The 12,627-nt window shown below is 42.9% G+C and overlaps 1 protein-coding gene across 1 annotated transcript; it reads left to right on the top strand.

The window, feature by feature from the left end:
• Positions 1-1,809: 1,809 nt before the first annotated feature.
• On the top strand, positions 1,810-10,999 carry ppp1r15b (protein phosphatase 1, regulatory subunit 15B). Its single transcript, XM_071914836.2, has 2 exons — positions 1,810-4,661; positions 8,648-10,999. Exons 1-2 carry the CDS (start codon positions 2,616-2,618, stop codon positions 8,858-8,860), a joined length of 2,259 nt encoding a protein of 752 aa, XP_071770937.1. The 5' UTR covers positions 1,810-2,615; the 3' UTR covers positions 8,861-10,999.
• The last annotated feature ends 1,628 nt before the right edge of the window (positions 11,000-12,627 follow it).

Here is a 12,627-nt window from a genome sequence, read left to right as displayed (position 1 = left end):
CTATCCCAACAGTCTCAAGGCAAATAAAGTGACATCAGGCTGTGTGTGAATTACGCTGGATTAGGCGTACTGTCTTCTATGTGACAAATATTCAACTGTTGCGTGAGTGTTACTCATAGATGACATGGTAGCTCATAGAAAACAAAATATTTGGAGTCATGTATACTAAAGTAGTGCTGATGCTGCTGCCAAATCAGCACTGAGGCATCCTGTATCCCCTCCAGTGTGCCTGACTGTACTGAACTTGGTCTCTATTTTGAGAGTCAACAAGTAACTTGAACATGCAGTACTGCTCTGCATGGCACTCTGTAGATAGTTATAGTCAGGGATGTATAGGGGGTAAATCATACCCTCCATACATACATATTATTTGCAGAATAGAGTTTACAACCTTTATAGGCTGGCATGAATCCTAATGATGTAAATACTTAGTCTACATCATAGTAAGTAGTATCAAACTGATGTATGAAGATAGAGTCTATAAAGGGGAAAAAAAACCAAATCAATGCTTTTGTGAAAATATTAATATATTTGCACTATCCCAATGTTGGCCAGTAATAAAAATGTGGTATAATTGCAGTTAAATCATCATATTTTTCTGAATAAGTTTTATGTTGTGCTGTCATTCCCATGTTTTTTTTTTCATGAATGTTGTTCATATTGGTGGCTGTGGATGATGTCACTAACTTACCCTTTTTATTTACCACTACATCAGTGATTACTACTAAAGATCTCAACAACATATTGACTAATGGGTGTTATTCCTCTCTGGTCTTTTAAGACGGTACCCAAATTTTAATTTATGAAGACTTAAGTGTATTTCATGCTTGTTTATGGGATATTGAAGGCTGTTAAAGTCAACAACAGTAGTCAATGACGCCATGGAATATTGTCTGTATATACTGTTTGTTCCTAATGTCTCTGATGCTATAAATCATTGATGGATCACACAGAGACAGCTGCGGTTGCTGCTGTGTGCAACCTTGTTTTTAAGTGGAGAAGCATTCCTCATGTATCTTTAATGCAGAATAAGACAGTGCCTTGCTGAAAGAGGACACGTGATGCAGCTTGACGGTCCTGTACTACTCACTGGATCTAAAGTACAGTAGACCCTCCATAGAATTGGTAAATTTCTAAAAAATAAAAATAAAAAATAGTATTCTATTCCGATAAAAGTTGTCAACATTGAAGTGTTTACTAGATATAGTAAAAAAATAAAAAAAATAAAAAATTCACTGCTGGGATGTTTGCATAGGATAAGATAGGATAAGGTGCTAAATGTGTTTCATCCAACAGCAAAACCGGGTTCTTCAATAAATAAAATGGAGTAAAATTACAATTCTATGCAATCCCTTTAGGGGTTTAGTGAACTGGCTACCTAACTTGAGATATTCAGCTGTTAGGCCTACAGTGCTGTGCAGGCACATAAAGGAGACAAAGCCACTGGAAGGTGAAATCAATAATGATATTACACAAGTGTTGCATGTGTAAAATCTTGTCTTGCCTGCAAAAAATGCCTGTTTTGCAGGCAAGACCATTTGTCTTTAATCATTTTGATGCCCTGGACCCCAAATAGGCAGGAGAAGCTGTTTGAGAAGGGACACGCTGATAAGCACATGGCTTTGAAAAAGACTTGCAGTGGGCGGATTCAGACCTTGGGCTCACTTTCATTATGTAACAAGCCTATGTGCGCCATATGGTTTACATGCTTCCTTCGCACCAGTAACACAACGACTCTCCCTGGCGTGTCATTTACACAGCCGTCAACTCTTCTGCGACGGTCCCTAAACTTTCTGATGAAATCCTCAACTGAAGCGCAACCCCATAGAAGGAAACGACACGACTGAGAAAATTCGCTTTGAGAGCGAAAGCAAGACAATCTTAACACTTGAAGTCACTTTCAGTAACATAACGAGGGTAACGTTAACGACAGCTGTTTTCGGATCTATCGCTGTTTTGTTGAATCTGTTATCGCTCTCGTGTTCAGCTGCTTATGCTAAGCTAACCTACTAGCATCACCGGCTACCATTGGAAGTGAAGGGAACCTCCAGCCGCCACCGGCGTTTTCACCGACATAAAAGAAACAAAATGGCTTGTCTTTCATCGTCTGGCCTGGATTTTTCCTTACACGACGATTCAAGAGTGCTTTCCCTGTCTTTCCATACCACTGCTGTTCCTGTTTTTACGAGGCTCACTACAAGAAAGAAGTGTAACCACCACCACCCTCAGCAAAATGTCCCCGGTCTGAACGCCGCGACAGGCGCCTTTAACATGGACAATGATAGTCACTGGATTCCCTCTAGCAGAGCTAACTCGTATGTCTGCTGGTCAGTGTAAAAACATGGATAACTGAAATAAACAGACGTTCTCATGTGAAAATGGACAGTGCTTGGAACTGCTCCTAGAATTAACCTAGACTGTACCCATTGCAGCCTTGTTCTGCAATTTGACAGCTGTCAAATTATCACTAGCTAACGTTAGCTTGCTAACCGCAAATTGCATAGCACTAACGATTGAGTAAGCTATGTTGGTCACTTAAATTCATATACATATATATATATATATTTTTTTTTTGTTTGTTTTTCGCATTGTTTGTTTTGGACGAAGTGTGCAAAATGTTCAGGAATATGAGTGGCGAGGGACATTTTTCCGGAGGGCAAAGCCCATCCTCTCCGACCGGTCATGGAGTGGCCTCTCCCGGACTTGACAACCAGGAAAGCTCGTGGATTAGCCTGCTCTCCGTGGTGTCGAGGCCTGCACTGTCATTCCTCCAAAAATACCTACCGGGGCGACGTCGGAACTCTGCCTTGTCTGATAATGTAGCCGGCTGGGTTAGTGGAGATTTAAAGCATCATTTTGTTGATGAAGAACGCGCATTTTTAGGGCAGCTGGACGACATACTGCCTCTAACGCAGCATCCAGCGCCTCGTCTGGCCTACCTGGGGTGCCAGCATGACGGAGCCGCCGGCCTCATGGAGCCGAGGAGTGGGAGCACTTTGCATTGGCTGACCACAGACTCCCTCCGCGAAATAGGGATTCAAGACGCGGATGAATTGGACGTGACCATTAGTCAACAAACCCAGATTGGATATTTATCGACCGCCAGGAGCTTTTTCAGTCACGTTTTGGTGAGTCCGGCGTCAACTCAGGAAATAAAACACGCCGGAGGAGGGAAGGACTGGCCGACGGAGGCGGCGAGTTCCCCGGTGAAGAGTGTCGGTAGGACCTGGTGGGGCGGCTTTTGGGGAAGCGAGGAAAGCTCTCAGAGCCTGTCATCAAATTTATCTTGGGGTAAAGAGGGGACGGTGACAGGCCAGCATTGTCCGCAACAACCGGCGGCTGGTACAAAAGCCACCGTTGCCAAAACAACCGAGCTGTTTGTACAGAGCAGCAGCAGGGAATCGATGCCAGGAGAAAACGCTGGACAGTCCGGCCACAAAGAGGAGCCTGCTGACAATGGAGGCCTTCAAACAGCCCAACCAGAGTCTCTCCAGAGATCAGATGGATCCACACCAAACCACCAGCCCATCATCAGCATCAGTAGCCATCTAATTAGTTCAGGAGCTGCCGCCGCCTGCAGTGAGGTGGCACTTCTGACCCCAGACCAGGACAATGGTTACTCCAGTCTGGAAGAGGAACACTCTCATATCTGCCACCTTTTCATGGTGAAAGCCCACTGTGAAGAGGAGCCACAGCAGGTAGCTGAATCGAAGGGAGGCCGTGCCACCATGAAGACAGAAATGGAGGGAGAGATTTCTGAGGAGGGAGACTCTACGCCAGTTAAAGGAATGGAGGTAGAGGAGAGACAGGAAGTGATGGAGGGCTCTGACATCAGTGGTTCAGAGGATGAGGGAGAAGAAGAAACACCCACTCAGGAGGGTCCGTCTGTGGCCGCTACAGTGGTCACCACTCCCCGGTGCCAGAATAAGGCCATCGCCTACATCATGGGCAGCCCCTGCAGCGACGAAGATGACGACGATAGCCAATCAGACGGAGAGTCCAGTGAGGATGACGATGGCTTTGACAGTGAGGGCTCCTCAGAGTTGTCCGACTCGGGTGATGAAGATGACGACGACAGTGAAGGCTCTGACTCGGACAACGAGGCCGATTCTGAGACGGAGCGCCTGTGGAGCTCCCTGTGCCAAAGCCGGGACCCATACAACCCCCGAAACTTCACCGCACGCCTCCACACCAACAGTACCGCCCCGAGGACCATCCCCACAGCCGCCTCAGCAGCCTCAGCCTCCCCCCACTCCACCCCGGCCTCCTCCCCCGACCAGGCCCCGTCGCCCCTCTCCTGCTCCCCGGCCTCCCCACCACAGAGCTATGACACCTGGGACGACTCGACCTCGGCCAGCGAGGTGGACGAAGCAGAGAGCCTTCGCCTGTGGACGTCTTTCAGTTCCTCCTCGGATCCCTACAGCCCCTTCAACTTCCAGGCCTCCCTCAGGACTCGAGCGCCCGCCGAGGCAGGGCCCGGGGCCAGGGCTAGGAGCAGGGGCAAGAAAACCTCCCCCCGTCATACTGCAGCCGTGTCACCGCCCCAATATAGGAAGGAGGAGGCGGAGGAGAGGCTGGACAGTGGCTTCTCTGAACCCTTGGCCAGCACTGTGGCATCATCTATCACCTCCACCACCCTGGGCTGTGTCACAGCGAAAAAGGTCAATATGCTCTTTGTTTTCCTTTCTTTCTTTGTTTTCCTTTTTTTCTTTTTTCTCTGTCCCACTTCTCTTATACATTACATTGTCTTTCTCCCTCTAATCAGCAGTCACCGTGTGTGTGGTTAATTTTGACGACTTGTGCTAGGCAATGTTGGGTAGTAACATATTACAGTAATAGTATTGGTTTTCCCAGTATCAAGTGGCGTACAGTTGTCTGTCCTAAAGTCTAACATTCAGTGTAAAAGGTCTCAAAAATGTCAGTTTATTTCAGTTGGGAACTTGGTCTTATATTTAACTCTAACTGGCATCAGACAGGCTCTTAAAAAGTCTTATAAAACAGTTAGTTCCGGTCAAGTAATTTGATTGGACAGGAGGCATTCCATGAGACAGGGACGTTTTACTATTTGTATCACTCCGCTTTCTAAAGCTGTTCTAATATAAACATATTTTGTTGCTTGGCAACACTTGGTAGTGACATCCTGAGGGAACTGCTTTTGTTGGCGGAGATGAACAAAAGGCAACAGTCAACATTTGTTGTCTCAAATTACCATTGCTTTGTTTATAGAATTGTTGTATAAAAGCAATATTCATGATCTTGATAAAAGCTATTTATCAAGTAATGGTAATGTATTAAATTGTAATGTACTGGTAATATGCAACATGAAAACGTGATAACTATAATATCATTTATAAACAGAGCTTCAAGTTTTCTCTGAGCATGAAAAACCTTCACAGGCTGTGTGCTGCACAGATATAATGGCTACTGAGTTCTTCTATTCATTTAAAACACAATTGGCAATTTTGAAAGTAACTGAAAAAAGTAATACAATGAGTAGTGCAATGAATTACTGCTCCCAGGGCATGTTAGAGTTAAGTAGCAATGTACTTTTGAAATTATTTGAATAGCGTATGACTTTGAGGCCAACACTTGCTAGACTAGTCAAACCAGGCCATGATGGCTCCTACTGAAACTTTGATGCAAACCATCTTAGACTGAGAGGTTGTGCTTCCTTGTTACTTTATTTAGAACATCTTATTTTACTACTGGTTGACACAGGCAGGAAAGGCTTCAAATGACTAGTGATATGACTCATATAACAGTACAGGGTCTCCTATGCTCTCTTCTAAAGGTCAGTCCCCTTTGGGCTGATGAACTATGCACTTTCACGCAGACCAACACACACATACTGAGCCAGCAGCTTGTTTGGGGATATTTGTCATAGTAGTCTTCTGTATGCTAAACTATAACACTTGACTGGAACTGGAACTGCTGGTCAACAGCAATTTTTGTTGAGCTTTATATAAAGGTAGATCTATCAAAACAGATCTACTGTATCCAAGTCACATGCTAGCACTTAAATTGTAAAAAACATGTGATTTAATTTGTGGCTGCCATTTCTTGGAATCCATGAGTTCCTTTTTACCACAGCGATATCACCAAGAAACTGTCAATAAGTAGCTAACTGAGGAGGAAGTGTCGACTCATTTCTCCTATGTTCAGATAATAATTAAGGGTTGCATCTCATTAATTATTAGCAACATTTGTGGTCGTCTGGAAATGCGTCCTCTGATCAGACAGGCATTTCCAGTTTGGAAATTCCATCTCGACTATGGGAGAGTTATTTTTTGTTTGCAGGAAGAAATGATGTAAATCCAGTGCAACACATCCCTCCCTCCTGGCCCGGGATGGTCTGGTGGAGGCTTCCTATTGAGGCTCTTAAGGAGAGCAGAGTGCTTTTTAAAACCTGCATTTATACACTTCATGTCATACCAGATGGCATCATCCACAGCCAAGACCCTAATTCATTAGCATTGAAACAGCCACGCTAGAAAAAATACTCTCTTGTCGTATTCGATTGTGTAGACTTCACAGTCTCCATTGGTGGCTTTATAATGTACTCATGTCTGTTACTTCAGGTGTAATTGCAAACAACTAGTACTCCAGTCTTTTGGTGTAACTATTGAGTAGAGAGATGAGATTGAGGAGCAGTGTGCAATATAGCTGCACTGTATTGTGGTCTTGTGGCAGTAGCACCATTAGAAGATTACATGGTTCCTACCCAGGTCTGGAAATGTGTGGGAAAAAAAGGTTATTTCCAGGTCTGGATAAATTTGGAAATTGCACCAAAAAAAGTGTGGAAAAGTATGAAAAAATATTGTACTGTCCCAATATACATGCGACTACACATTTTTGGTAGTTTTAGACCCCTGTCACCTCACATATTCTGATATTTGTTGCTGTGAAGAATAATCTATATCTGTAGAGTGATATGGGATAGTTAGTAGGGGCAAGATGACTTTCTGCATAAATCATATTGAACACCAAAGTCCTGCCATCCTTCAACTGTGCCCTTCTCTGTTCGACCATAAACTGTGACCTGGCATTTTACCTAGCAACTGCAGTAATAGAAGTGGGTTGAGATGAGGGAGGGAGGCAGAGAGAGAGGAGAAAATCTAATATCTGATGGCCTCTTTCTCCTTCTAACAGTGTTGGGATTTTAATACATTTTAGAATAATAAAGTTGTGATTGTGTACTCTAGAATGATGATAGTCTGATAGCTTAAGTTGCCTTAAGCTCTGAGTCTGTGTAGAGATGTGACTTTCATATAGGGCTAATAAATACTGCTTTGATGCTGTGCTCCATTTTTGCTACACTTTTCTCTAAGGGGACTTGCTTATTAAGAACTTGGATGTTCTCTCATCCTGGTTATTTCATGGTTTTTCCAAATTCTTCTAATTCTGCTTCTGTGGTATCAGCAGTCTTTTATAAAAGCAAAGTGGTTTGCATAGAGTAAATGGAACTGACATACAATGTAAGAGAGCACAGCAATGATTACAGTCACATTAGTATTGTAACAGCTGCCATTTAGTGGACACCATTATCCAAAGTGTATACACTTTTCACACGGGTGGCCGCAGTGGGACTCAAACCCTTAACCCTGGCAGTGTTAGTGCAGGATTAAACTCCTCTGGCTCAGCTGGCCTGATCCTTCTGCACTGATCTAGCCTCTTTAACTCCTAGCTTCTTTCATTACCCCACAGTGATAATTCACATTTCATCTAATTCAGGCTAATCTCAGAAACTGTGTTGCCTGGTGGCCCCAGAAAGTATATGGGAGGTGCAGCTTTTTCTGATCAGACTAAACTATTTACTATTTTAAGTTTGTAAAACTGAAAGTGAAACATCAGCCTACAAATCAACAGGATTCCATAGTTGTGCACAGGGTATCTGTGTGAAAAGTCTTAAGTTATGAAAATTTAGGGCCTTATAACTATTTAAATGTCTTAAATACAGTTTTAGCAGTTGTAATTTTCACAAATGACAGGTTTATTTTAATTAAGTTACATTTTGATGCAACAATACAATTAGATAATGGTAGAATCTTTAGGCTACATTCAGTGATTTAGTCAGGGCAAAGTTGCAAAGTAAGGCAAACCCCCTAAAGATGTGAATGGGACCGGAAATAGTGTTGGGTTTTATTTTCTTAGATGGTATTACACTACTTCACTTCCAGTTGGTCACATTATTCAGATAAATACAGGACAGGGTTAATACAACTTGCTAAACAGGCTTTGTTTTCATTGCATCAGCTTTAATACACACAATTGTCCCTAAACATTTAGTTTCCTGGTTTCCTTATACTGCTCATTTATAATTTTAGAACTTTCATTAGCTTTGTACAGTCAGAAATAGTCTGTTTTTGCCTGCTCTTTGTTAATTTATTTTTATTAAATTCAATTCCATTTAGCATTATAAAGGTCTTAAAAAGTCTTAGACTTGACTTTCTGAAACGCACAGATACCCTGATACAGGACTTCTGAGGCTTTTTCACTTCCACTACCCAAACTTTGTAAATTCAAATTCTTTGTACACCCTGTTGAAGACCTATTTTGGCTCTCAACTTCTAGTGCAGGTCTGGACAACCGCCACTAAATGATCCAACGAACACTCTTAACTCGAGACCTTTCCTCCTCCCCTGTCCAGGTTCGTTTCTGTGAGGAGGTGGAAGAGTTCTTCGCCAGTTGTGGCGAGGAGGAGGAGGACCGGCGCGGTCCCTGGGAGGAGCTGGCCAGGGATCGATGCCGCTTCCTCCGCCGATGCCAGGAGGTGGAGCAGAGCATCGCCTACTGCCTGCAGCCCCGGCACCGCAGCCTGGTTTACCAGAGTCGGACCGTGTGGTACAGTCAGGAAGCTTGAGGACAAACGATGAACGATCTGACAGCCGCACGGTTCAGCACATCACGTACTCACGAAATGCAAGCCTACACTTATGAATTCTGTTCAACAGTGACATCTCTTCAGAAATTTTGTTCATCGTAGCTTATTGCACACATTCATATAGATATACACACACCAGGTCGGAGGTGTCTGATAGACTGCTTGAGAGCTGCTGAACTCTGTTACAACTCCAACTGGTCTTCTCTTTTAGTTTTAGTTGTCTTCTTTTTGAGATGTGGTGCAGGGCATGGACCGGCTTCCTGTCTGTCTGTTTTTGTTTTTGGAGCTTTCTGTTTTGGAATTAATGGATTAATTTAATGTGATTCAGGGCAACTGCATAATTGCATAAACGACTAATTAAAAGTATTGACTTGTAAGGTATTATTGATCATTTGAAGGGCTTAACTTGTGGTTACACTGTGACGAAGAACCCCTGTTAAGTTGAGAACAAGTCACAATCTTCAAGTTGAGAACTGTGTTGGGACGAAAGCCAAGGGAGTCCTTTCTTTTTTGGAAATAATTTTCTTTCTTCCTTCCATTTATTGTACTTCTGGTGTTGCTCCTTCTGTCACAAGACAGCCAAACACACAAACACTTCAAGTGTCAGTTGGCCTTTTGGCTGTTTTTCAGTTTCATCAGGTTTAAATCCAGGTGTTTCTAACCTTGCTATGATTCATTATCTCAGTTTAGCTGTCTGCTCACAGCATCACCAGCAGAATGTCAAACTACAGTTTGACCTGTTCAGCTCCTTAACAACTCTGTGTCTACTTTTGGGAAGTGAAACCAATCAACTGAAGATCCTTTTTTTTTTTTTCCTAGGCGAAGTCCCAATTTGAATGTTGAGTTTTAAAGAACTTTGAACCTGTGTTGAGGATTCAGGTGTTTTGGAAAACTGATAACACCAGGCTTAGTATTTGGAGTCATGTTCGGCAGCCAAAACCTCGGTTATATCAGATTTTACCTTCAATGCCAAAGAATGCTCATCTTTTATACAGCTAGTTGAGTGCTTGAACCTAACTAAGTTGAGAGGGAGAGGAGCAGTATCTTGTTCAAACTCTAAATGCACCAAACCTTGTTCATAAAGAGCAAGTGTAGAAATTGGGTCGATTCGCATGGATTCAGCCAGATGTTGCAGAAAGGTTCTTCTAACTGCACAAACACTTGCATAATCACTGATAATCAATAATGACTCTTAAGTATTTTACGTCTGGTTAATATGATATTCAATAATGAAAACTGTGGTATTAAAAAAAAAAAAAAAAAGAGTGCCCTTTCTATACATAGAGCGTCCACACCTAACCATAAGGTATTTTTAGTCCAATCCCAACCAAGCCTCTGGCTCACATAGTGCTATTTCCAAGGCTGAAGTAAAGGATTATGGATAAGGGTCTTAAGGGAAAGTATTTGCGTGACCCTGACTGAGTCCTGACTGCCTCATAGTAGCCTCTTCCTCCTGTTTCCTGAACCCAGTGGCCATGATCAGTATCCAATTGGGCGTGAAGTTGGCACTTGGTCTTTTTAATACACATCAAGAAAAAGAAATGGGGAAATGAGGTTTTAGATGAATGGGAGGTGTCCCAATTGTCTAACAGAAAATGAGACTTTGGGCTAAGAAAGGCTCTAAGGATCGCAATGTCTGTCGTTGGGTCTGTCGCTCTGTTCACCTAGCTCTCCCAGCTCTCAATCAGGAGACCCATGTTCGATTCCCTGCAGGGACACTTCCAAATTAAATGTTGCGGGACTGTTAGACTCTTAGTCTTTTTTAAATGGAGGTAAATTCACGCCTGCAGAGTGCTGTGTAACTGGACTCTTCTCTCCTTCACGTGACTCGAGGGTCAACTTCGGTGGGACTATAAGAGAAACAAAGGGACGCACGACTTTGTGAGCCCCGTCTCATAATAAAAGATATCCAAGATGCACTTGGATCTAAGGAGGAACAGAAAAGGACGTACCTTTGGTGTTATCTTAGTCAGTACAATTAACAAAATCCATTTTATTTTTGTAATACATTGTTTGGCGGGTTAGTTGTTCTGCTCAACCATTTCCTCACAACAAAATTGAATGACTATTCTATTGAAATAAAATCAATATTTAATGACGACTGATGTTTTTTTGCCGTGTTCATTTTGGCAGAATGTTTTTTCATGAAACCCGTTCTCTGGAGCATTTCCACTAAGCTGATACATCATCTGAGGCCAGGATGACCAAAGCTTTATCTAGTCCCTCTAATCAAGACAGGGATTGGACTGGGACTCAAGCTTTATCCCACTTACTCTGCTATTTCACTACATTATTTGATATACTTTATATTGTCCAATTCATAAATGCTTTAGGTCCAGTTCACTACAGTGTGCCTTTAATCTTTAAGAGGAAAGCCCATGGTTAGTAATCAGAAGTTGTTGCTTCAGACCCAGATAACCAACAACTCTACACACCACGTGCATTCATGTCTTTACTTGAACATTAAATTCATATTCAACCCACATTAAGTCTTGAAAAGAAACCCAGGAAGTACTCAGTGGCCACTCTGTTGGATGAATGCAGGAATTTACATTGCAGCACACTACAACATTGATTATCCATATCCTTTCTAAAGGGTAGAATGGTTATAGAGGAGATTTAAGGCACAACGTCCTGGGTTCAAATCCGGCCTGGGACCTTGATCGCATGTCATCCTCCTCTCGCTCCCCATCTTTCCTGTCTGTCTCTACTTTGAACTGTCAAAAAAGGCAGAAATGACAAAAAAAAGCCTCCCAACTGTATCTATTCAAACTCTGCCGCCACAGACCGGGAAGTGATTACGTGAAGTCACATGCATTTCAAGAGCTTGGTGTCATCAAAATAAAAGTTAGATGCTATTTCCCTCCTTGTAACACCTTGAGGCATATTTGTCCAGGATTCGGTCATTATTTGAGCCACTGATACAACCACAGGACTGCAATGATTAGAATGGCCATATCTAATCAAATCAGCACTCTTGAATGGTCAGTTGCCACAGAATGTTTGATGTTATGGATTTCAGCATGAGACCCAGGCAACATCTTCAACCAGCTGCTGTGGTCTTTGATTGTAATGAAAACCTGCAGACTCTTGGCCCTCCATGACACATACTTGCCTATTCCTGACTTAGCTTAACATCCTGATGGCAGCCATGCTGAATATTCCAACTTTCTGTGACTCATGCACTGTCCACAATGCTCATGTCCATGACTACAACATCAAATGGCAGCGCAATCCTTCCGGCCCCCCGTCAGTGATATACCTTGATCCATCAGAAAGTGACCTTTCTATTTATAACACAGGACATACAGTATTGGGACATATTGGTGGTGAAATCTGCATTAGGCCCAAGTCTATCTCCTAGGAAAGCAGACATCCCTTTTGCCTTCCCCAAAAACATTGAACCCTTAAAAAGCCCCTGTTAGATTGCTCACAGCACCATTATAGGCCCCCGATTTGAGATCGAAAACTTTTATCAGGCCAGGCTGGAACCAATACCCTATTCCCCTTTCATTTTTCTCCTTCTCTTCTGGATGAGAAGCCAGTTTTCAGAAACCAACTTCAACCTTGTCGTTCTTTTCTCAACACAGAGAAAAGTTCTGGTTATGACAACAAAAGATCTCATCATTACACGAAAATCTGGAGCATTGTTCTTTTCAAGATTAATGCATTAACACTGTGGCCTCACAAGAAGGGTGAGGGTTCGATTCCCAGCTCCAGCCCTTTGTGTGGAGTTTGCATGTTGG

This window comes from Centroberyx gerrardi, chromosome 5 (genome assembly GCF_048128805.1).
Source record: "Centroberyx gerrardi isolate f3 chromosome 5, fCenGer3.hap1.cur.20231027, whole genome shotgun sequence".
Classification (NCBI taxonomy): Eukaryota; Metazoa; Chordata; class Actinopteri; order Beryciformes; family Berycidae; genus Centroberyx; species Centroberyx gerrardi.
This window is presented reverse-complemented; position numbering and strand designations above follow the sequence as displayed.

What these genes read in the sequence shown, in the direction of transcription:
- ppp1r15b (XM_071914836.2), top strand. Translation starts at nt 2,616, where the DNA reads ATGTTCAGGAATATGAGTGGCGAGGGACATTTTTCCGGAGGGCAAAGC. An exon ending in GCTGTGTCACAGCGAAAAAG is followed by an intron (nt 4,662 to 8,647) that starts GTCAATATGCTC and finishes TCCCCTGTCCAG; the next exon opens with GTTCGTTTCTGTGAGGAGGT.